This window comes from Danio rerio, chromosome 15 (genome assembly GCF_052040795.2).
Source record: "Danio rerio strain M-AB ecotype USA chromosome 15, GRCz13ab, whole genome shotgun sequence".
In the NCBI taxonomy this organism is placed as follows: Eukaryota; Metazoa; Chordata; class Actinopteri; order Cypriniformes; family Danionidae; genus Danio; species Danio rerio.
In genome coordinates this window covers 26,673,126-26,699,224 of record NC_141035.1, presented here as the reverse complement: position 1 = coordinate 26,699,224, position 26,099 = coordinate 26,673,126, and the positions used below count along the sequence as shown (strand labels likewise).

The 26,099-nt window shown below is 37.3% G+C and overlaps 1 protein-coding gene across 40 annotated transcripts in view; it reads right to left on the bottom strand.

Moving 5' to 3' along the window:
* The window catches only part of myo18ab (myosin XVIIIA b), a 173,038-nt gene that overhangs the window by 108,721 nt on the left and 38,218 nt on the right, over positions 1–26,099 (bottom strand). For 3 of the 40 annotated variants that reach the window (XM_087283067.1, XM_087283052.1, XM_087283055.1), the window contains exons 1-2: positions 12,575–12,710; positions 8,981–9,229 (exon numbers count right to left, since the gene is read on the bottom strand). The exons of 20 other annotated variants lie outside the window; for them this stretch is intronic. Coding sequence is in view for 18 of the 20 variants with exons in the window: in XM_087283052.1 (XP_087139178.1) it covers positions 8,981–9,043 (63 nt within the window). In the remaining 2 variants the exon portion in view is untranslated. Of the gene's footprint in view, positions 1–2,600; positions 2,724–4,978; positions 5,045–5,246; positions 5,340–5,967; positions 7,165–8,447; positions 8,495–8,980; positions 9,230–12,574; positions 12,711–26,099 lie in introns of those variants that run through there. 17 more of the 40 variants (XM_087283023.1, XM_087283022.1, XM_087283027.1 and 14 more) reach the window with 10 other exon arrangements.

Sequence of the window (26,099 nt, the reverse complement as noted above, 5' to 3'; positions counted from 1 at the left end):
TCAGGGCTTTTTCGGGCTTTATTAGTTTGCTGATACACGCCTAGCCACCCAGATAGCAAAACACAGTTCCGGCTAGATTCTCGCCTGCCGGAGACTTATCTCTTAGAGCTCAGACTGACTAATGTTACCTCTGCTGGACCTACTCCGGATGCCTGGACTCACTACCCAATTCCAGCCCGAGTCACTCGAGCCAGATGCGGCGGCCAAGCGAGCAGGCGCTGCCGCATGCGAGCCGGAATCAGCCCGCGACGCCGCGAGTAAGTTATGCGCTGCGGCCCGGAGCTGGCGCGATTGAATATATAAAACCCTCATATTTGTTAACGTTATTACATCCACTTGTGTTGATATGACAGCAAACGCATGCTGAGAAGTTCGGGGGGCGTAGTTGATTTTACATAAAGCGTTTGATTGGAAGCTCGACTCTGCTCATTTTCGCGGCTCCTCCTCTGGCTCCATCAGACAGTCCTTCTGCGCATGTCTGGCTCCAATTTCAGCAGTCTTTTGCGACAGTTTGTGCCCGTCAAGCAGGCGTTTTACCCTCAAGGCGTTCAATGGGAAAAAGGGCTGTCGCGTCGTCCATATTTTTTACAGTCATTGGTAGAGACTCAATATATCCATCTGCAGTGTGACTTCAATCGACCGGCATGTTTGTGTGCGTGTGTTTGTGGGTGTGCGTGTGTTTGTGGGTGTGTGTGTGTGTGTGTCTGGGTTACTGCGTCAGAGGGCGGGGCCTCAGGTTTGAAATCTCCCGGGTTTGCGCGTGCACGTGAAAAACTTTGTTTCGTTCGTACGTCATGGCGAAACACCTAATGAGTCGGTATCAAGGCGACTCGTTTGAAGCACTATGATTCGACTCTTTTATAGATGAATCAACAGTTTTAAACACTGTATTCTTACAGATTTAAGCCTTAGCTGGATACTTCACTTCACTTAGAGCTGTGTTACACACTACATGGAGGGGAATTTTCAAAAACCCATAATATGGGCTCTTTAAATAAATATTACGTATGGAAAAATCTCATGAAAGCAGTCAAATACAGGTCATATTTAACATGACACAAGTCACATTTAACCCTCATAAAAACTGCGCTTAAAAAGCTGTCATGTTTCCAGACATGTTTATTTACATTTTTAGACAACACAATACCAATGCAAACTTCGGAAGAGTTTGGTGACCCAATAATAGGGCTGGGCGATTAATCGAAAAGTAATCGTAATCGACAATCAGAATCTATAATCAATAAAATTTTTCCAGGACATTTTTTTTATTACTTTCCCTAACATGTGTAGAGTCACATGACCCCGCTGTGTTAAGGCTGAATTATACTTATTATATTATGAATTATACTTATAATATTATACTTCTGCCAAGGACACGAGTACAGTCCGGAGCAGCCTTTGCATACCCACGCACCTTTTAAAAAAAATTGACTTACACATAATAACGACAAGTAGCTCAAGCTTTTGTGATTGGTTGGTTTGGTAGCTGTGATGATGCATAGAGCCGCATTTTATGCAATGTGTGTTTTAATTTTAGTTGCTTAATTATTTTAAAATCAAGTAATGCACTCTTCATTCAAAAATCTCTCACTTGTAATATGTGAGCATATTTACTGTACAAAACTTATCAGTAAACCATGAGGACAAAAACATAAATTAAAAAAATAGAATAATCATTCATTAATCATAATCCAGTTAAAATGTTCAATTAATCGAGATTTAGATTTTAGGCCAATTGGCCCAGCCCTACCCAATAATGACATTTATTTTTGTTAAGGAAAACAAATTAAGACAGCTTTACACCTTTAAGATAATGAAAGCCTTAAATTAAATTATGCAATGTAAAAACTAATACATTAGGGCTGGGCGATTAATCGAAAAGTAATTTGACATTCATAACCTATAATCAATCTAATACTTCCAGGTTGATTTTTTCAAATAATTAATGAATCGTAATCAAGTTAAAATGTTCAATTAATCGAGATGTTAGGCCAAACCGCCCAGCCCTATAATATATGATTGTACGCATGTATATGACAATTTTCATGAGATTCACCCATGCAATTATTTGACAGCTGCATTCAATTTCAATCCACATGGTCTGAGTGACTATAGACATCTACTGTAAAAATACAATAAACAAAACCAACAGCATTGTTAGCACATATGCACACCAGGATATAAGACAGTATATTGGTGATATGAGGTAATGTATAACTAAGGTAATGTAAAGCATGAGGCATCAAAAGTTGATATTCATGAAGACAGCAACCAATCAGAGAGCACACCCACAGCTATTCAATAAAAGCGGATCAATTGTACAGAAGCAAAAAATGACACATTTTCAGGGTTTCATGCAGTCACCATGCACCTCATAAAAATGCTAGCTTAAAATGATCATTCATAAGCAACACACAAACAAACAATCCAAAATATGTTAAATAAGCAAATACTTCCTTTCAGCTAGCTAAAATGCTAACATCTAGCAGTAAAGTCATAAATCATTTTTGTCAGACAACAGTTGACAATGCAAGCACAATTGCATATATAGTCATGATGAGGGTGGGGGGGTGAGTTAGAAAGAGGAACAGAGGGCTTACACTCCAACAGGTCATACGAGCGCACACTCCTGCCAAGCCATGGAGGGGCGCAGTGGGGGAAGAGCCATCCCTAGAGGGGCCCTGTACCTGAGACGACGCAGAGGCACTGGCCACAGGTTCCAGCTACACCAGCCAGCCAAACAATCACAGCCAAAGTGACAGCAGTAGATGAGAGAGAGAGGAAGAAATGAGACTTGTATCCAGATGAAAAGACAGCAGGCACATGAGGGTGAGATGGACATGCATGAACTGATGAAAACCTGTTTGCTAGAAGCTGTGCAGAAGACAGCAAACATGAAAAGGGGATAAAATAGGGCCTAAAAACAGACGTGGGGTTTAAGAGACCCATCACTAAAACATCAATGTCTAAGCTCAGTAGAGGATGCTAAGGCTTTTCCAAAAGTATTTCAGAAAAGGAAAAACGCCTATTTATTGGTCTTAGCAAAGCAGCCATGATGCATAATACAATACAAGCTCATGTCTAACGCCTAGTGAACTGCTTTGTTGTATACTTTCTTCTGCATATAGGCACTTACACTATAAGGTAGCATCCCAAATATACAGGGCCTTGAAAATGACAGAATTGGGCTGAAATAGTCCAAAAGATTAGCGCCAATAATCTAAAAGTAAGCTATATAGACAAAAAATACATAGTATATTTTAGAAATTTGGGTAACACCAAGTCCAGATGTTTAAAACTATGTAATTCATTAGAGCAGTGGTTCTCAAACTTTTTTCATCAAGTACAACCTCAGAAAAAAATTGGCCAAGTACCACCATGACGGCGAGGCAGATTAATTCCTATCATAGGAATATTTGTGGCAAGGCGGTGGCGCAGTAGGTAGTGCTGTTGCCTCACAGCAAGAAAATCGCTGGTTCGAACCTCGGATGAGTCAGTTGGCATTTCTGTGTGGAGTTTGCATGTTGCCCCCGCGTTCGCGCGGGTTTTCTCCAGGTGCTCTGGTTTCCCTCAAAAGTCCAAAGACAAGTGGTACAAGTGAATTGGGTAGGCTAAATTGTCCGTAGTGTATGAGTGTGAATGAGTGTGTATGGATGTTTCCCAGAGATGGGTTGCAGCTGGAATGGCATCCGCTGCATAAAAACATATGCTGGATAAGTTGGCGGTTGATTCCGCAGTGGCGACCCCAGATTAATAAAGGGAGTAAGCTGAAAAGAAAATTAATGAATGAATGAAGAATATTTGTTATTGTCAGCCAATTTAAACATTATAAATAGTTTGAACATTAACACTGCACTGTGCTTATAGGTAAAAAATAAATGAATAAATAAAAAGTCTAATTTTAAAATGTGCTTTTAAAAGTTAACGAAAAATGGTAGACAACAGTTCTTAAAGTAAAAAGAAAACTGCTCTGCTTAAATGTAAAGTATTCACAAATAGTAACCTATTCATCAAAACCTGAAAAATGTTGCTTTGACCTCAAAGATATAGGCTATATGTCATCATATTCATATATAAACCATTTTTAAAACCATAACACTTTTAAATATGTGTTGCATGTACACATGACATTTGTATATCTTTGAAATCGAAACATTAACTAGCGTTTTAAAATAAATCATTTGGAATTAGGCATTTAAATTAGAAATTAGATCTGCTGCACGTCATTTACAATTCACAATTCACAATTTATACATGATTTATCCATTCATCTTAAGAGAACTGTGAAGATTATGTTAACCGCAAACAGAGACTAACTTTAATTAGGCTATATTCTAAAAAGTCGCTTGGGTCTACGTTCTGTGTCTTGCGACATTTGAATCACATCCAGATAAATTGTTGATTTTTAGCATCTGATAATGCGATGAACTAAAGTAAACATTCTAAGAACACCGATGTGATCGTGCGCTTTATGGCACAGCCGGAGCTGATCACATCAGTGTAATCGTTCATGTCAAAGGGTCAAAAGTGTGTTATTATTTTTTTCTTTCATTATTCAGTATTTCTTGGCGTACCACTAGAAGGAAGCACATATACCACACAGTTTGAGAACCACCGTACTAGAGCTTTTGAATATAGATATAAAATAGTTCTAAATACTGAGAAAATAACTATTACATATGAAGGCAAGATGTAGTTACTCTGCTTGTATTAATGTCCTTAAATCCCCTTTTCCTCATTAACAATGTAGTGTATTAAACCGTTTCCCCTTGAGTATTTAGTCAGCATAAAAGCTGTCAAGCCTTAAAGTGCCTTATTTATAAGCCTACACTCAGTGCAGTTAGAGCCACGTAAAACAGTCTTGATAAAGCACATTTTAGCAGAGAGAGAGAGACACAGAGATGAAAAACACCAATCAGCAGAAATGAAGAAACAGAAAGTGAACAGAAGAAGAGGAGAAAGAATGGCCAGGCATTACAGATGCAGCGAAGATCCTCTCCAGCCGTCTCTGTGCTTCTTCTGTGGGACTCAGTGGCGGACTCTCCTATAGGTCAGACCACCAAGAAGGGGTGAGTCTAACTATGCACATGGCTGTGTTATTGAGAAATGTTATGTAGCTGACAGCAATTTATTCAATAGGATAAATTGTAAAAGCTTTACAACAAAATCTGGATGGAAGCAAGCAAAGTGTAGTGTTTATGTTAGCCATGCTCCACTCCGCAAAATGCATGTGCACACAAACACACCTTTTTTGACAAGGTTGGTAGAGTGGGTTTAGAAATGTTTCCAGGAAAAGATCTCCCTGCTGAAATCGGGGGCATATGTGCAGCTGTCTTCACCTTCAAATATCATGTCCAAACCACACACAAAGTAATAAAAGTCAAATCCTTTAAGGGATTGATGTCAGTAACCAATCAAAAATTAGTCCACCAGCTTTTCCTGGCCATGCAGAGAACCAAACCACAACCAAGCAACAATCAAGCTTCCATTACACTGTTCTTTGAAACAGAAATAACACCACCAACTCCTAAAGATGTAGTCTACTGTCTATAATCTTGCTAGGGTCCACACAGAAGCAAGTTTCTCTTGATCTTGCCCAAAACAAGTTAACGAGTTTCTGAGGTTGACTGATCTTAACACACTCCACTACTGAATTGAAAGATCTGCTAAAGCTACAGAGACAAGAAAGGCCACTCAGAAAAAAAGGAGAAGAAGGTAGTAACAACATATGTCTTAATCATCAATACCTCCAAGAGATACAAACCACAAGAATATAGACAGAAGGTGATCTGTGTACTAAGGAAACAATGTAATCAGCTAAAATTAGAGTAACATGCTCATTTGCAGGCAAAACCAGGTGGTACAACTCCAGAACTACTGGTACAGGGCATAAACATTAGTACACTCATCACACGGTTAAATTAAGTAAAGCAACCCATGCATCCAAGTTATTAGCGTGACCAATACCTCTGGTTTCTTTACAGGCATCTGTTTTTGGGTGGGAATGAACCCTGTTGGAGGGGCAAATGGATCTTTTTTGGCAGCTGGGGGGTTAGGAGTGTTGCATTTACCAGAAGCGATTGGAGCAGAGGTAGCAGCTGTTTTGGGGACAGCAGGTATAGAACTAGAGATAACAGGCAATGTTTTGGGATCTGGAATTGGAGTTGAAATGGTAGGAACAGAATTTAAAGAAGCTGCTTTCTGTGTAGCAACAACGCCTGAAGGAGAGGAGAGGGTCGGTGGTTTTGAGTTGGAGATAAATCCTAATGGTTTGGGTGCAGGAATAAATCCCAATGGAGAGAGTGGATTGGGTTTGGGGGGTGGGATGAATCCCGCTGATGGAGAAACAGGAGACTTTGTAGTTGTTGAGGTAGTAGCAGGTGGTGATGTCTGTTGCTCTTGTTTTAGAGGCTGGGAGGGCTCCATCTTGGGCCCAGTTTTATGTGGTGCTGGTCCAGAAATTTCCTTCTCTTGAGATTTTTCTACAGGTTTTACATCTTTTTCTACAGGATCATCCTTGCGGATCCGTGGACGAGGTTCCCTAGTTCTGCCTCTCGTCATCAGGCTGGTTAGTCCAGCAGCAATATCGTCTCTTTCCTCCTTCTTTATGGTATCATGTTTGAATGAGAACATGGGCACCTTCACAGCTTTTGGTACAGATGCTGGTTCAGGTTTTGGTGGTCCTAAACTGTGTTTAGGTTGTTCCGGGACCAAGGCTGCAGGTTGAATTGGTGTGTCTTCTTCACAAGAAACTACCCTTCTAACAACTCTGCGCATTACCTTCACCACGTTCTTACGTGTCCCATCCTGCAAGTCCTCTACGAGTTCGGGTTGGCTGGTAAAAGGTGTAGTCTTGACACTGCCATTGACAGCACGATTGACTTTGCTTTCACCATTCAAAAAAGGTTCAGGACTTAAGGAGTACCGAGGAGGCTCTGGGCTTTTGAAGCGCTCTGGCATCTTGGGCACTTCAGAAAACCTTCTGGTCGCCATCTTGTCTCTGTTGGGTGAGGGGCTTTTAACACGTCTGAACTGAGGCTGGGACTGGACCTCTGCTGGCTTGTCCTGAACAGGCTGAGGACTCTTGGTACGCAGAAGGCCTTTGCCAGGCTCTAGGCTGGGCACTGACTGGGAGCGGCTACTCAGGCTGCCATCACTGTCAGACTGTACACCCACACCCAGACACAGTAGATGCAGAAAAGTCAAGAAGACAAACAGATTTTGAAATCAATATATTAAATCAATAAACAGAATGTGATCAACACACTCAAAGGTTTGTTTCAGTTATTTCCTGTTTTATGACTGAAGCCCTAAATTTTTTTTCTGATGGCAGCCTTCCAAACAAAAGTTAACACAGTAAATATTGTATATTCTACCCAAAAGACAAAACTAAATGAAACCAATATGCTGCCCAACACAATAAACTAGGTGAAAGGGAAGAAGAATGCTGATTTCTATTGACATTACACAACAGCTCTGTATTCAGTAGATAAGCAGAGGAGGTGAACTGCAGCATAATTCACTTCATGCACAGAACATGTTTTCAAGCTTTGTACACTCAGACTGAAAGTACACCCTTTCACCCTACCCTGCTGTTTCTTGACTCCTACACACTTATCCAGTAGATTCTGTCACTGTATTTATGATATATACTGAACACACATAGACAAAGATCTGTCAGCAGTAGTATGTAGCTCATTGCTGAATACTATTTTAATGCTACTATAAACACTCTGCTTATTACAAAACCTTTTAAAATGTAACAAATTCCTCTTATAAAAAGAGAACACAAATGATAGATGGAGGCTTTTGTTGAAAATCCACTAACACTTCAAATCACACTGAGATACTGACTCAGAACTTTAATTAAGGTGGTTTACTGATAATAAGTTTGCTTTTCCAGGGTCTTAATTTAACCACAAAAGCACAGCTGGTGAAGCACAGCAGCTGCACATCAATCAACAGAACAACAAAGATTCAAACAAAATGTCTCCATCTTCAAAACCATTTAGAGACGAATTACTATGCAGCAGGTGTGATTTTGAGAAATCAATGGTTCATATACATTAAATAAATTATGTTTATATAATTCTACTGGGAAATGATCGGCTCTTAAAGAAATAATTTTTCTTTAAGTGTGATGCCACCTATACAGGCTTCCTGTGACAACAATTTAGCATCATGTGTGAAAACATAAAGACTTGGAGCTAAAAAAAAAATAAAAAAAATAAATAAATAAAAAAAATAAAAAAAATAAAGACTTGGAGCTGGCAGTATATCATAATGAACATAATAACTGCAAATTTCAAATTAGATATGTGCAACTAACAATAAATAGACAGAGTGCTTTTCAATTTGCATTTCTTCTGTTTCAATAAGAACATCAGTACTCTCTAAAAGTGCTGCAATACTTCATTTGTTAGTATGCAGAATATCTGGCCACTTACATTGTCTTTTGAGCCCTTGGGGATTGGCTTGTTCTCTTCTTTGATCTATAAACGTCCATGTGAAAAGGTCATTAGCATTTGACTAAGAACAATAAGTCTATGCTGTGCTAATTATGCAGATGAATCCAACATATTTCATGCAGGATATATATTTTTCAAGGAAGTATAACTAAATTGAAGCTTAATAAGGCACCAATTTACAGTGCCTGCCATTTCTAATTATACATTTTAAGCAGAAGCATCAGTTTACTGCCATGTGTGAGTCAGTGGCAGCTTTTCAAAATGTAATCAAAAGAGCAGTGTCAGAGAGGTACACTCTCCCATGACGATGAAGCATTTTCACACAGCGATTCGAGTTTTCCATCTGCCCTGAACACATAGATACACATGCATGCCTTGAACAGAGACTGTTAGAAACTGTGCAGTCATGAACCGTGCACATGGCACCACTGTGCATTGCTACACATTTCATGCACACCACCTAGCTGATGTCACACAGTGCAGAAAGATGAAAATGGAGAATGGAACATCACTTTCCTTTTGCTCCCAGAAGGAAAAGCGTGATGAGAATGCCATGCTGGCAACGCTGCTGTCATGGGCTGGGCCGGGTAAGGGTTTGATGAGGGAGGGAAGACGGGGTGAAAAGATGAGTGACAGATGGAGCGACCAGCAGACAAGAGGCTGCCACAATGGATGCTGGTCTTCACAGTTATGTTATATGAGGTCACAAACTTCAGATAAACAAGACCCACAATGCTGGAAAGAGGAGGCGGTTCTTGGCTCTGTTGGGTAAAAACAAGTGGTTAAACACACTGGGATCTGCCTCAAGTTGCATAATAATTTACGTTTGACATTAAGGAAGGATTCAATATTGTAATTTTAAGACATGAAGGCTCATTGCACAGCTGCGGTCTGAATTCAGTGACTATCAGTGCTGTGGACGCTGGTTAATAATGACACAATTCAAGTTCTCTCTAAAGGACCCACAAACTACTTATATTTCACATTTTACATATTTAACCCTGCCAAGCATTGGTTGAAAGCCTATAGTGTATCAGACAATATTTTATGATTCTTTTTGGACGTATAAAAGTCCCTGATCACCTTGGACTTGTTACACCTATTAGGCATGTTTTTCAAAATGGACAAACAGGGTCTTAAAAGTTGAGCTTGTACAATTTCAACCACTCCTAGTGGTAGTAAAAAATGTATTCGGCTAGACTGCTTTCAAAGAGCAGACACCCTTGTAGTTGACTGCATTTGAACAGCTATCTACTCTCTGCTTAGTGATCTCATTCTTAAGAGAGCTTTACGGGACCTGCTGTTAAAGTGTACTAGCTAGACACGACTCTAAGACATTGCGTGCATTCATTTTAAAATGGCATGTTAAAATTTAAAAAATGATCCTTCTCCAGACTCGGGTGTCCAAACTATGCTGCTTTATGATGAAACCTGCATTTTCTTATATATTTATTATTTTTTTAAACACAATTGTTTGTAGAGCAAGTAGTTTGACCATTTACTGCTGTTTATTATATCGACAAATAAATCGGAAGTATTAAAACAATCCCAGAAAAAGCTGCCGCATTGCAGAATAAAGAGTGTACAGACAAAAAAAATCATGATACGTGACTAATAATGCTCATTGGGCATCTACAGTATATTTGAGGTCTACCATAGGGCTGCACAATATATCGTTTCAGCATCGATATTGCAATGTGTGTGTCCGCAATAGTCACATCACAAGATATGCAACGTTGAGTTGGGATTATAATTGTATAATATAGTTATATTATATCATATTATAAAACCATAAAGCACTGTTTATTTTACTTTTTTTCGTTGCTTTATTGTAATTACTCTTGCGATTTTATTTTTTATACATGATTTACACCCCTATTCAATCAACCCAATCTAAATGAATGATTTTTCACAAATAGAGCTATTCCAGCCATCTAATGAAATTGTTTCCATATCAACATATATAATCGCAGCTAAGCAAAATATCGCAATGAGAGATTTTTCCAATATGATGCAGCCCTAGTCTACTATTTTCTGGTGTAAATGACATGCAAGTGTGGTCTGAAAGTTGAAAAGCACCATGTTCTCTTACTGGTCATGATTACAACACACCAACAGTGATTGGCATAGTTTTTCAGAGGTTTCAGCAAAAACAAAAAACTGTGGTTTTCTGAATAACATGCCATTGCCTCGTTTACATATCAAAGTTTTGCAAACTTATTTCACAATAACAAATTCAATCAGAAAAGGCTTATCTACACAACCATACACCTCAAAAAAAGTGTTCACGTCAACAATAGAAAACTCCAACAGTAAACAAAAACTACTTGTAATCCAATTAACCAAAAGAGATCTTGAGCCTTATTTATTCAGTTACACTATTTTGGGATGATACATGGGTGATTTAACAACAGAATTTACTTTTACTTTCAGCCAAAATTATCCAGATAGCTTTTGCTTATAAGCACAAACAGATTTCAGTCATTTCCACGCTACCAGTTCAGTATGAGCTGCATGGATTACTCTGGGATCCCCCATTAGGCCATTATGCTGTAGCAGCCGTTCTCTCCTCTAACCCCATTTCCAGATCAGCACCCTGGTCTCCACTAAAGCCCCTCACGCCACCAATGACCCTTCCCCAGCCCTCCCAGCCATCAGACACACTGCAGCTATAAAAAGTTACCCGTGGCATGCTTATCTGTTGACAGAGCACTGTGATACTGACAGCAGACGTTTTTTAAGAGCAGCCACATGGGCATAAACCAGCTAACATTATACAACACACTGTAGGCCAGCTGCAAAAACAATACTTCAACTTTACTATTATTATTATTATTATTATTATTATTATTATTATTATTATTAATATTATAAACAGCAGATTAACACTGAAAATGAAGCATTAATAATGCAGTGTAGTTTATTTCGAATGATGAGATGTATTTATTCCTTGCTAGCTTCTAGCATTCAAACTGTCAACAAGTCATAAAGAAGACTTTAATGACATATTATGCATTGGAACTTAGCTAACGTTCAAAACAAAAACCAAAACCCTCTCAATCAAACCAAGCCTGTGTGAACACCGTAAATCTACTGGCTAGAACTGCTGAAAACCCCAAATAAAACTTTTCAGATTGTATAGATCTGGATTCTAGTATTATAACATGTAGTATTACCATTTTAATAGGACAAAACATAATAACAGATCATTTGTCCATTTACAACAAGATTACATATAGTATATATAAATTAAAGTGGCTTTATCAGTTAACAGGGGACTTTAGAATTAAAAACCTAAGAAATTAAGGACACAAGGTTACACTGTAACAAAAAAACAATGCAACTAATGCCATGCAGATTTTAACCAACAAAACTAAATTAAAATCCTGTACCAAATTATAGTTGACCTGATAAGTAACCTATACCAAACAGACTAAATCCAGGTCAGCGATAGCAATTTGGCTCAACAATGCAGACATAAAATGATATAAATGAACAGCTGAAAGTTTATGGCCACATCAATTAAAGCTTCAGCAGACAGACTGTGAAGCATATGATCCAATGCCTGTATACACAAAATAACCCACTGACTTCATCTATCAAACACTTGACAGTAGCTGTTTTGAAGTGAAGCATTGGAAAATAGCCGCAGAAGTCCGAAAAATAAGGCCCATTTGAAACATTCATCTCAAGAGGCCAATAACAACCAAAACTTAACAGCTAAAATGCCACTACCTTTTTCCACATGAGCAAACCAACTCAAACAAAAGCCTCTATTGAGCATGGCAGACTTCAGCACAACAACAGAAATGCCAATCGAGCACTTCATTCCACTTTCGGAAAAACACAATGACTCTACAGTAGGAGAAAACCTCTCTTTTAATTCACATTTTAAACAAAAAATATATGAGACTCACTGGATTTAGCATTAGCACTTGCTCACCGGTCACTGGTCCCAGCATGCCATCACACACAAGCCTAAAAATAGGTGACAAATCAGGCCTGAGAGCAGACCACAGCAGTGCACTGAGCCCCACAAAACTCTTCAACAGGTCTAGATCTATTGATGCCCCATTCAGGACCATGAGCAGCACTCGCCGCCTTACCTGAGATCCCTTTACAGCAGCTCCAAACAGTCAGCGTACCTCTCTTACCAAGGTCAGAGTAGAGCCAAACGCCAGCCTAAAGTGGCGAGACGCATGTACGAGACAGTCCTGAGAACCAAAAGGCCCACGTCACACTAACCGGCAGCCTTCGGTGCAAAGCGATAGGCTATTCCTGACGCTGCTCTGTCAGAGGAGGAGCAGGAGCAAGACAGCTGTCGTGGAAGAGGGTCTAAATATAAAGCCCCAAGTACCACCGCTGGTACTTTCTCCCCACCCCCAAGAATGCAGGCCGGGAGATGGACAGCTCCACAGTTGCTTCTCCTGCTCAGCTGTTCCAGAGAAAACGTTGGTGCGATGCAGACGTGCACATGTGAGGCTGTCAGAGGATGTTTTGAAGGCTGCGCTGCTGATGCTCTTAAACTTTGAATGACGATGCAAATTTGATTGCTGGAAGATTCGGAGCGAGCATCAAGGAGTTCGCTCTTCTTTGTCAGATACAGAGGTGTAGGGCGGAGAGGGGAAACAGAAGCGCCGAGAGAGAAGCTTGAGGAAATGACGCAAGGCCTTGGCACTTCCTATATACAGTCAGAGTTCAAACACTGGAACGTATATCAGTTTAAGAGCAAAGACTCACCATTGTGCCACTCCACACCTTTGCTGTATACTAAGATTGCATAGTTTATTTGATCCTATAAGATCTGAGTGATCTGTTAGGTTTGTATTCAGTGAGCATTTCTGTAATGTATTGAGATCTTAGGCCATTTAGTGATTTATAGACAAGTAGTAATACTTTAAAATCTATTCGAAATGCAACTGGGAGTCTGTGTAAGGACCTGTGGACAGGTGTGATGTGCTCTGTTTTTTGGTTTTGGACAGAATCATGGCAGCAGCATTCTGGATGAGCTGCAACTGTCTGACTGTCTGTCTTTTTGTGAAGACCAATGCGGAGGCTGTTACAGTAATTCACACTGCTGCTGGCAAAAGCATGAACAAGTCTTTACTGGAAACAAAGCATCTAATTCTTGCAATGTTTTTGAGATTATAGAATGCTGATTTAGTTACTGCTTTGATATGACAATTGAAACTCCGATCTGACTCCAGAATCACACCAAGATTCTTGACTTTATATTTTGTTGTTTGAGCCTTAGAGTCAAGGTCTGCATTCTCTGTTCCCAAACGCAATGACTTCAGTTTTCTCTTTGTTTAACTAAAGAAAGTTTTGGCACATCCAACTGTCAATTTCATTAATGCATTGGCAGAGGGTGTCAATGGGGCTGAAGTCATTAGGCAGTAAGGCTAAGAAGATCTGAGTATCATTAGCAAAGTAGGAGATTTGGTTCTTTCTCATTATTTGGCTCAGTGGGAGCAAATAAAGGTTAAACAGGAAAGGTGCCAGAATTAAACCTTGAAACTATAACTTACGATAACAATCCAAAAACTAGTACACCCAAATGTGTGTGTTATAGAAAAAATATTACATAAAAAAAAAATCAAAAGCAGCAAAATAATAGTAAAAACTTTTAGAAATTTTGTAGGTTGATTTTTGTTTTTTGCAATATTTTGCTTTACTTTAATTGTATTATCTTTCAATTTCTAAATATTTTTGGTGACTAAATATTATTTTAATAAATATATCCGTTTAATAAATCTGTTTTGATTAAATGCACCTAATACATTGCCTATATTTACTGAGAAATGGATACAAATATTCTTTTTTTTTTTTAAATGGGATGTACTCCATACAGTTATGCGGAGCACTATATATTGCAATATGACAATTTCACCAAATGACTTGATGTCTATTTGGAAAGAATTGATCATTTTAGATGGATTGGGAATCTACAGGCATAGATAAACAAAATAAAAAAAAAAGTTAGAATTGAAATTAAAAGCGTTTTTTTTTCGTTTTCCAGTCTAACACTATTTAATTAAATAAAATAATTCAATTGTTCATTCACTGATTAAAATGTTTTAGTTACAAACATTTTAGTTACATCGTTCATCGCTTTTAAAATTACAAATGGAACAATTTCTTATGAATGCTTTACAATGCATAATACAATCACAGGCCTAAAAAACACATGCAAATAATAAATTAAAATCCAGACTCGACATTGCATAACTTCTGATGTGACTATTGCGTATGATCACATTGCAATATGCTAAAACTATATATCGTGCAGTCCTACTGTATGAGCACAGAGCAAATAAAAAAGGTTATTTTTGAAGTATATCTCCAACTTTCAGAGTTGGCATTCAAATTTCAAAATGACTAAAAGATGAACAGTTCTGAAAAATCCAAACCTAGGCATACACGAGTTTTCTTCTTCGGAAGAACAAAATGTTAGCTGAAACTTTGGATTTGATCATTTATGAAATAGATTTCAACAGCTACAGGCAGATTGAAAGTGAAAAGCATTTCTTAATTTTTTTGTCAACTATCCCTTTAAATTCAACAAAAGCAACAGCGTGTATGTCATCGTATAATCCTGTATACTTGTCAGTTATATTCTTTATTAATTAATTTTCTTTTCGGCTTGGTCCCTTTATTAATCTGAAGTCACCACAGCGTAATGAACCATCAACTTATCCAGCATATGTTTTACAAAGCGGATGCTTTTTTAGCTGAAATCCATCACTGGGAAACATCAATACACTTTCATTCTCACGCATACACTACGATCAATTTAGCTAACCCAATTAACCTGTACCACATTTTTGGACTTGTAGGGAAAACCGGAGCACCCCCACGTGAACATAGGGAGAACATGCAAACTTCCCACAGAGATGCCAACTGACCCAGCCGGGGCTCAAACCAGCGACCCTCTTGCTGTGAGGAGATTGTGCTACACACTAAGCCACCATGATGCCATTTATATGCTTTATAAGCCTTTATATATATATAAGCCTTTAAAACTATTCACAAAAATATTTTAAATAAAGCCTGTTCTTCTGGACTTTATGTAGTATTAAAATAATATTTAATAAGAAATATTTTTCAAAATATTACTCTGCTTTGGTGCAAATAAATGTGGATTTTAAAACAAAATATATTACTATACTCAAACCTAAACAAAACCTGAACAAGTGTGAATCTTCACATAATCCATGTGAGTGCTAATTCACTGAATTAACAGTCACTCCTTGCTAACATTATTAATTAATACCATAGGCATTTTCTAAAGTATAAAAAAAAGCCCAGAGAATTAATTAAGAATCTCTGCTCAAAGCGTGGCTTTCTAAATCAACAGGAAACTGCAGAGCTCCACTGAGCTTAGACCATTCTGCACAATCCATGCTTTTAGCCAGGAATCACTGCCAAAAATCAATCATTTCCTCTGTGGTAAGAGGAGAGTCACTGAAGTAACACCATCACCCACCACTAGGAGGCAAAATTTCCAGTTTCAATTCTCACCAAGTTGTCATTCAAACTAACAAGCACAAGAGGGCACCACAACCCTTCTGAAAAGCCCAGCAGTGGTCAACAACACACCCTTTCAAAAGCGACCGATTGTTTTCACCTCTTTCACTTGTGTATTTTTCACTCCCAGTATCGTTTTCCAGGGTATTGCAATAATAACAATAGCCTGGGGATTCGGTGTCGTGTCTCGCATTCAGAAAAGGCTCTGTGGGACATAGAGGAGGTGATGGCACAGGCTCTGCAGATGGTGCTGGTACAGGCCTGTGGCGGATTGGGGTGTGGCGTCTGTGCTACGGCACGTCCTGAGGAGGACACGACACACCCACCCGTGGCTGTGTGAATTAATAGACCACTTTGACGGGGGAGGGAGAGGCAGACAGGCTGAAGCGGAGCTGACACTGCGGGATGATCTGAGAAAGACAAGAGAAACTGCATTCGGATTGGGTGAGGAATGTGAGCTATGAGGCTGTCAGTCGGGGATAATGAGCAGAGTATGCAACACTGAACAGCCAGGAACAAACGAGAATACTCTCACCTCTGCCCAGTGCTGTCAGCACCAGCAGGTCAATGACACCTCACTGTGCTCTCTGATGATGCCTGGACAGATCTCAATTCTGTCCCAACAAGAGGTTTCATAGTACAATATTATCTGCGGAATGCACCTCAGATATTGTGTAATACTGTATTTGAATTGCTGACATCATTATACAATAATTCAAAACAAGAGCCGTCCGAAATCTTGGCCTTTTTTACGATTAGTACTTTTATAAGAATGCATTAAATTGACTTAATGTTTTTATAATTTTCGGCTTTTCGGCTTAGTCCCTTTATTAATCTAGGGTCGCCACAGCGGAATGAACCGCCAACTTATCCAGCACATGTTTTACGCAGTGGATGCCCTTCCATCTTCCACATTCATTCACACACAAGGTACACACACTACGGCCAATTTAGCATATCCAATTTACCTGTACCGCATGTCTTTGGACTGTGGGGGAAGCAGGAACACAGAGAGGAAACCCACACGAACGCAGGGAGAACATGCAAACTCAAGAAACACCAACAGGCCCGGCCGAAACTCGAACCAGCAACCTTCTTACTGTGAAGCGACAGCACTAACTACTACGCTACTGCGTCACCTATGGCTAATTAATCTAAGCAAAAATGATTTAAAATGCAGGTGTGATTCAAAGAATGAGATCTAAAAGTCATGAACAACAGCTTTATCTTACATAACGCCCAGAGCAATTACAGTAGCACTAGTATAAACCACAGAAGCGGGTTCTGCTCAAACACACACAGCTGCACAAAATCTCCACCACACCCAGACAAAATCCCTTTATCATATATGCAAATCATCTTCCTGTCGCCAGAAACTCAAGATAAATGCATTCATCTCACTCCAGAGCTGCAGACAAGCAAAACACACATCCACGCAGAAAAAGAAAATCAAGATCATGGATAGCATGAGGCACTAAATCAATGACGTGATGCCAATTCAGAGGGTGTGAGTGAGTGGACAGAGCTTGTCTGAAAACCCTGACAACATCCTGAGTCATGCAAGAGCTGCTTACAGCCAGAAATAACTAACTGCAAACAAAGATCTGTAAAACCCCCTGGGTGGACACCACAGAGAGGGTCAAGAAGACAGACGAAGAGGGAAAGTTAAGCTAAAATGATAAATAACAGATGAAGAGAAAATACCTGCAGCAGCATTAGTCCATGAAAAGAGAAGAAAGATTGCGAGTAGTGGCTCAAAGCTGAAACCAGAGAATCTGAAAGCCAAGATGGAAAATATACATAACGCCCACCCGTACAGAACCAATGCCAACGTTGGCCTCATTTTTCCCTGATCATTACTGCTAGACATTCTCATTACCAAAAGACGCTGAGAGGAAGTGACCTCAAGAATGGGCAGCAAGTTAAAACACACACACACACCTTTCTTATGTTCTGCTGTCCCAGCAACTGCAAACTGAAATGTGACCTTAGATGTGAGGGAAACAATACAGCTGGCATTACACATGATGGTACAACATGATGAATGTCTGATCCTTCTGATCTTATCCTCAGGGGGTGTTTGACAACTGGCCAATGTAAATGGTAGGATACTGAGAAAATGTGTGATATGCAATACTGTTGTTGAGTGTTGACAACGATATTTCTTACAAAATAACTAACTTTATAAACATTTTTTTATTATCAATTTAAAGAAATCATTTATTTATTTAATGATAACACTAAAATAAACAGGTAACAGATCATTTTCTGAGCTAATTAAACACACAAAAACACATTTAGACTTTAAAAACATCACAAATGACTAAAAAACCTCAGCGGACATTCTTATTCCTTTTGGCTGTAGTAAATTTTCTTTCTGGTCTCCAAGCATTAGTATTTATTTTCAGCTTTATTTTCAACTAACAGGACCTACTGGGGAGGCAGGGACAAAGGCAGTAAAGGCCCCATTTGATTGGTCAGATTTGGATAAACAATGCATGCAGCACACAAATGCTTAGCACATAAAAAACAAGAAGACTTTAGACTTATTAAATATGTCTCAATCCTGATTTTGTACCCATTACTGTTTTTATTATAGTTTACCTTTCGGTTTGGTGGATCTCAGGCTTTGTTGTATGTATTTCAAAATCTAAAATGTTCAATAAAAAAATATTTAAAAAACTATAAATAAAAGAACACCTCAGACTGGCCAAAGATAACTGCACATACTTTATGAATGCTGGTCTTTCTATTTATTGTAAAATGAGGAAATGCAACTTTTGGATAAACAACAGAACACAAATGCTTGGCAGAAAATATATTGAATTTATTGCACTTCTCTTCGATATTGATATTGCATATACTATTATCATGATAATGATCCTTTTTTAATATACTGTATGGCACAGCCCATTTAACAGGCACATTTTCCCTAGACATTGAGCCTTTCAGTATATCACAACAAACAGAGAAGAATGAAGGCTTGTTCATGACATGGATGCGGCAAAATGTGCAAAATAGAAATGAAGCCACATGACTTAAGACGGTTAGGTTTTCTAGGTTTGCTTTAACCAGATCCCACTGCAGAAGCATTACTACAGGCATCCAAGATGAGAGCACAGTATAATTAGTGACTTGATCAGTCACAAGACTACACACCGCCTTGAATAAAAAAGGGTGACATCAGCGATTGGAGAAAATCTGGTCCAGCAGAACTGATCTCAATTTCATTGTTTCTTTATGCCATTTACTTTTTTTTTCTTTTGTAATAAAATATAATAAAATAAAATTATTAAATTATAAAAAAAATAATAAAATAAAAAATAAAGATTAAAAAATAATATTAAACAATTTTTTATTATTAATTTTAATTAAATAAATAAATAAAAATAAAATAACATTTTAAATATTATAAAATAAGTAAATAAAATTAAAAATGTAAATAAAATAAACATTTAAAAAATATATAAAATAAAGAAAAAAATAATAAAATAAAAAGTATTATAATAACAATAAAATCTAATCTAAAATAAAGTACAAAGAGCAAAAGGCAAAAATGAAAGGTAATGAAAGAAAATAAAGTTGACTTTACAAATGAGGAATAAACAAAAAACAAAAAAAATCAACAATTTTTAAGTAAACTAATATTCTACTATTAGTTTGGTTTGATATTTTTTTTAACCCTGAACCTAACCCATAACAAAAAAAAAAAAAATCAAAAAAATTATGAAACAAGCCCAGACCAGCACTCCTTACTATACACGTTTACACTTATGACAACAACCAAAAACACCACATTATGCCTAACCTGAGCATAGAGTAAATGAAGTGGAAGGTGAGTATGAATGACAGAGTAAAGAGAACATGAGAAGCAGGACTGTTCGGCTCCACTTCAAACGCTTCCCGCAAACTCTTTTCAAACAATGAACATTTCTGTGCATAACTGGGTAATTTATATGAAAATGGTTATAGTCGTGATGTGCCGGCAAAAGCGAGTTAAGCACACCTCACTGATCCAGTCATGTTTTGGCACAGCTCAAGGGTACCGGCTGGCACATCTGGGTCAATGTTACGAACAGACCCTCCTCCTTCATCACAGGATGTGACTCAAGATGTTGGATTCCTTAAGATATACACATACACACAAAAGCAGATGCAATGCCAAGCACTTATTAAAAACCTGTCACTAGCTGCTAAGTAAAGCAGTTAATCAATCCCATTCATCTGATGCTGCCGTCTGCTTGGCAGCTAGAAATATAAAAAGACAGATGAGAGGAAATTGCTGTTTATGGAACAAATTTTAGATGTTGAAATGTTCTGGAAATTTGTAAGATTACCATTTAGCATACTGCAATTTAAAAAGGTCAATCTTTTTTTTAAGCAAGAACACATTAGACTGCCCAAAAAAAAACTGCACAGACTTCTACACTTCAACAACGCTTTACTTTTGAACTTTCCATTTGTTGTAAAATAATGAAAAGCAACTTTGTCTCACTATTGTTTATACAGCACAGTTTTTTATTATTAATAATAAGAATTCATCAAAAGCATATTCAATGCATATTCATCTATTTATTGCTGCTGAATCTTTCATACCACAAAAATCTAATTTTATAACCAAAAAAATACATGTCTTTGAAAATTACAGCATTTGTGCCTCAAAACGCTGAAAACTTAATTATATATATATACACACCCACACATAAACATTTCTGTGTGGAGTTTGCATGTTCTCCCCATGTTCGCGTGGGTTTCCTCCAGGTGCTCCGGTTTCCCCCACAGTCCAAAGACATGCGCTATAGTTGAATTGAATAATTTAAATTGGACATAGTGTATGTGTGTTAAAAAGTGTTTCCCAGTGTTGGGTTGTGGCTGGAAGGGCATCCGCTACGTAAAAACGTGCTGGTGGATAACTTGGCGTTTCATTCCGCTGTGGTGACACCTGATTAATAAAGGGACTAAGAAGAAAATCAATGAATTGGCCACAAGTAAAGAACTAGTTATTTTTTACATTTTAAAATGTATACTCATTACTCAGTCAAAAATGTACTCATATGATAATTTTTCAAACTTTTTGAACTTCAGGGCAAATGTTTTTAAATATTTTAAAATATTAAAATCTATGACTTAAAATACAAAAATATTATAATACAAAAGTATACTATAGTTTATTGCTGTCAAACATTTAATGTCACCCAAGATAAAAGTTTGTTTACATAATATATATATTTACACTGTGTTTTTAATATATATTTAAATTTATGTATATGTATATTTATATTTATATATATATATATATATATATATATATATATATATTCACACACACACACACACACACACACACACACACACACACACACACACACACACACAAACACACGTTTAAATACACGCAAAAAAATAATAAAAATATGCAAAAGTATTTTGTAATAAATATATGTGTGTGTGTGTGTGTATATCATTCATTAACATAATTTTATAATATAGTTATTCATGTATCCAGTCATCCAATATAATCAATAATAAACACAAAAATATACACGGCATGTACAAATATATTTTGTAAATATTAGCTTTTATCTTTATATTATTAGCTTCATCTTCTGCTACATTTATTCTGCCATGGAGGGGTGCCACACCAAAATTCATTCCCTCTACGATTACATTTCAGCTTCTCATTCATATAAGCGAGTTATAATCGAACCAAAACGTATTAAAAGGTAAGTGAATTACAGCTGAGCAAACTTTTTGTAATAGTAGTAGTGCTGTGCATTATTTGTTTAACCCTTTATTTATTTTATTTGTTTAACCACCGCATAGCTTTCATTTATAATAGATAACAACACAACTCACTTTAAGAACACAGTTTCCATAATTATACTTTATTTATAGATAAAGGTCTATGGAGCTGCACATTTTAACTAGCTGGAGCTTGACCGTATCACTTTACTTCAGGATGCATCAATGCCATTCTGTAGGCCTATGGTGACATTCATAAATATTTCTAACAAGCGCAATAAATGCTGGAGACATATTCGTTACATAAACTAACTGATAATGTAAAATAAATGTAACCCTGTGACATTTCATAAATAGCCAACTTCTTGCGCATAGGTAGTTAGAAGATCTGAGTAAAAGACCTGCCACCACAGCTGGAAAAAATCCTAGAGGAACCATCATCATATGAAACAATATACTTCTTATTTTGTCCATACAATATGTTATCATACTGCAGCCCTATCCCCAGGTCAACAACAGCGGTGTATTCATTGTGTGTCTTTGCCTATGTTTAGTGCCAGACTCTTTTCCTGTGCACTACATTATACACAGGCTGTGTAAAGTGTGGATTAGCTGATGAAGAGCAGACCTGTGTAGAGCTGCTTGACAGTAGCCATTAGACCAGATAAGCAAGACATTTAAAGGTCCTGTAATGTGCATATTTTTTATTCGATGTTTGACTGAAACACAAAGAGAGGGCGGAACAGAGTTGCTCCTCCCCTAGCGTTTGGTCTTTCTCACAGCTCTGCCAGTGAGAGTCTTTGAGCTCAAGCACATCAAATGAAAAGCAAACGAGAAATGTCTTGAAGGAGCGGGGCACGTCAGATACTAGAGAAGATTTGATTTGTCAAGATTTGATGAGAAACTGAATTATGATGTGCAATGGCAATGTTGTCATCATCAACTTTATAATACCTCCAGAGAGCAGATATACTCAAGGTTTCTGCTTCAAGCTGCTTCTGTGTTCTACTTTGCTGGCGTTTAAAGGGGACATATGGTGAAAAATCTACTTTCAAGCTGTTTGGACAGACATATGTGTAGGTATAGTGTATAGACCATCATATCGGGGTGATATAAACACACCCAGTACTTTTTTTTCTCCATTTAACAACACAGAAATGGTGGACCAATTGGAGCGGTTTTCAGACCGACTGCAACTTGACGTAGGAGTGCGGTCCCCCCGCCCATCAAATTGATTGACAGCTGTGTTCTAACATGTCCTGGTAGTCACGTGTATGATCACGTGTGTGTGAACTTTGTAACGACATTGTGTGTGACTCATCGTTGCAACTCCACAACAAATGCATTAAATACTCATTGGTAAAGTTCTTACTGTAGTATTTCTCACAAATGATAAGCGAGATCTTCCTTTAAGTCTGTCGGTTGTCTGATGCAGCCGAGGGAGGAGATTAAGGCACGCTAAAAGGCACGTAGAAGCGGTGGGCAGCAAGGACTAGCCTTAAAGGCGCAGTACAACAAAACCGCTACCTGATGCTAAAAGGTATCAAATAGAATTTAATAAAAGGTATGATATAAATCTGATGGGTGTTTTAAGCAGAAACTTTACAGACACATTCTGGAGACTCATATTAAATCTGGAAAAAGGGGCAACCTAGGTGCCCTTTAACCAATAGCATCTCTGCAACTAAGTGATGTCATTCCGCACACGTTGCTGTGTGTGAAGTCAAGAAAGAGGTCTAACGCTGTGCCACCGCATAATTATAGATGTGTTAAATAATAATCAGAATTTATTTCTGATCAGTAGGTAATGTCTGATTTTGATCAAGTCTGTAACCGCATATTTAGGCCCGATTTCTGATCACATGATCGGATCTGGACATCGCTATAATTTATAGTAAATACTTTAGTGTTTTTTAACCATACTGATACCGATACCTCCAACAGAGATAGAAATGTAGCAGCTAAAATGTTGCTAGAATTGTTTTTTATGTATGGGCGATATATATATTGCATCACCAAAAATGATTGAGATGATATCCATGTGTTGTGTGATAAGTCTATATATTGTTTATTGTGACTGGCCTAATGGTTAGTTTTGATTTCATTTGCACTTTAAGAAACTGTTATAAAGTCAAGAAAACGTGGTGAAGACTCTCATCGCTTCGACTTTACAATTCCGGTTTGGCACCAAATTCAACGTAACCCGAAACAAGTTTGGATTTTGCTGGTGTCCAACATAGACCCCAAATGTGGTGAGTTTCAGCCTCTTTATAGCCACAATAAGCATTTGTTTAGCGGCCAGGCTAATTCTGCCTGTCTGTGCTAATCTTTGAGGAATGCAGGGGGAAATACGGCCACATTTACAGAACTTAAGGAATTTAGCTGGCCCTTCACCCCAGCTCCGGGTCAAAGGTTAGGAGTGCGTTTAACAGGCATGAGCGCATCAGGGACCAATCAAAAGTTTGCTGGACTTTGTGTGTGTGATGGGTTCACTCCAGTAGCAAACTCTGTATCAAACTGACAGCTCATCGGCTGGAAACATATTGAACTTGTGGTATTACATAAACGCCAGTAAAGCGGCGGCGGTTCCCCCGTGAAGCAAGCTAGCACATGTGAACTCCAGCTCAAGAGCTCTCAAAACGTCCGCTTGGAAACACTTCTTCTGTTCTAGGAAAGAATCTTCCCAATGTTTGGAATAACAAAGAATAATTGTAATCACAATGTTTGAGTATCGCTGTGGAAAGAGCACAATGAGTCAGAAGTGAATTGTTTGCGGAGCAGCGTTTGCTCTGAATGTGCCCTCAGATGAGGAATGAACGTTTCAGCTGTTTTGGCGGCACTTGAAATGTCAGGCTGCTGAACTGGCGCTGGGTTCGGGATGACAACACTAGGGTTTTTGAAGCCAGGGTCAGTTCCGCTATGAGGATAAACCACACCACGCTGCACTGTGTCTGGACTCTAGAGCCCAGTGCATTCTGGGACACATAGCTGTGGTTACAGTAATAGAGTGAGATTTAACAGAGCAGAAACCAGAACCAAGAAGATACTATTATAAATGAAGAAAATCACTAATGCAATATCTGTAAATATTACTAATAACATTCAAAGTATTAAAATGCAAATACATTTATGTAGCCTATTTATAAATATTTGATACGTCATTTAAGGACTACATTTCTACCATAGAAACATTCACTTTAACAGTAACATTAAAAAGAGTGATAATAATAATATAAAAGTGATAAACTATATTACACAAATAAAACCAACAAATATATAGTAAGAATAACATTAAATAAACTCTGATATGAATAAAAATGACTCAATTATTAAAATAATATAGCAATGATTTATAACAGATACATACATAATCACCAATTCAAGTATGACACAAAATATTTGTGTTCTAATTAATTAATAATAATAAAGTTAAAAATTAAAATAAAGAAACAAGTAAGACTCTATAGGTAAAGGTGTCATTCAATTTGCTCATTTAAATAAATAATAAATAATAATAATAATAATAATTATCATTATTATTGTTGTTATTTTATTATTATAAGAATATTATTATAAAATAAAACAGAAACAAGACTCTTTAGCTAAAAATCTAAATTTAAAAATGCAAATTTAAATAAATAATATTAATAATTATTGTTATTTTATTATGATAATTCCTATTATTATTATTATTATTATTAAGTTATAAAATAAAACAAAGAAACAAGTAATACTCTTTAGTTTTAAAAAAAGCTATAACTAAAATGGCAGATTTAAATAAATAATTAATAATATTATTATTAATAATTATTGTAATTTTATTATCATTATTATAAACTATAAATAATAAAACAAAGAAACAAGTAAGACTCTAGGTAAAAAAAATCTGCATTTAAAAATTGCTAATTTAATTAAATAATAATAATAGTAATAATAATAATAATAATAATAATAATAATAATAATAATATTAACAGTACATTAAAATAATATAAAAATGTGTGCGTGCATGGTAAAATACACATGATATCAGTATATTTATATGATACGCGTGTACATATTCATGTCGTCGTAGCATCTAGTCAGCGTTTTGTTTTTATTGTCTGTATTGTTTTCTGATCCAGATATTGATTACTTTCAGCCGAATATTTGGATTTCCTGTGCTGGAAGCTGAGTGGAAATCACACAGAATGACAACACACAAACAATCCGAAATGCAAGGCACATCTCCATTTCCCTTGACCCAGAAACACATGATCACATGGACCTTTCTGAACACACCCATCTAGTTTCAATCATGCTGAACAAAGCCACAATTACCATCATAATTGCATTTTGCCACCACGCGGTCACCAACCGTCTG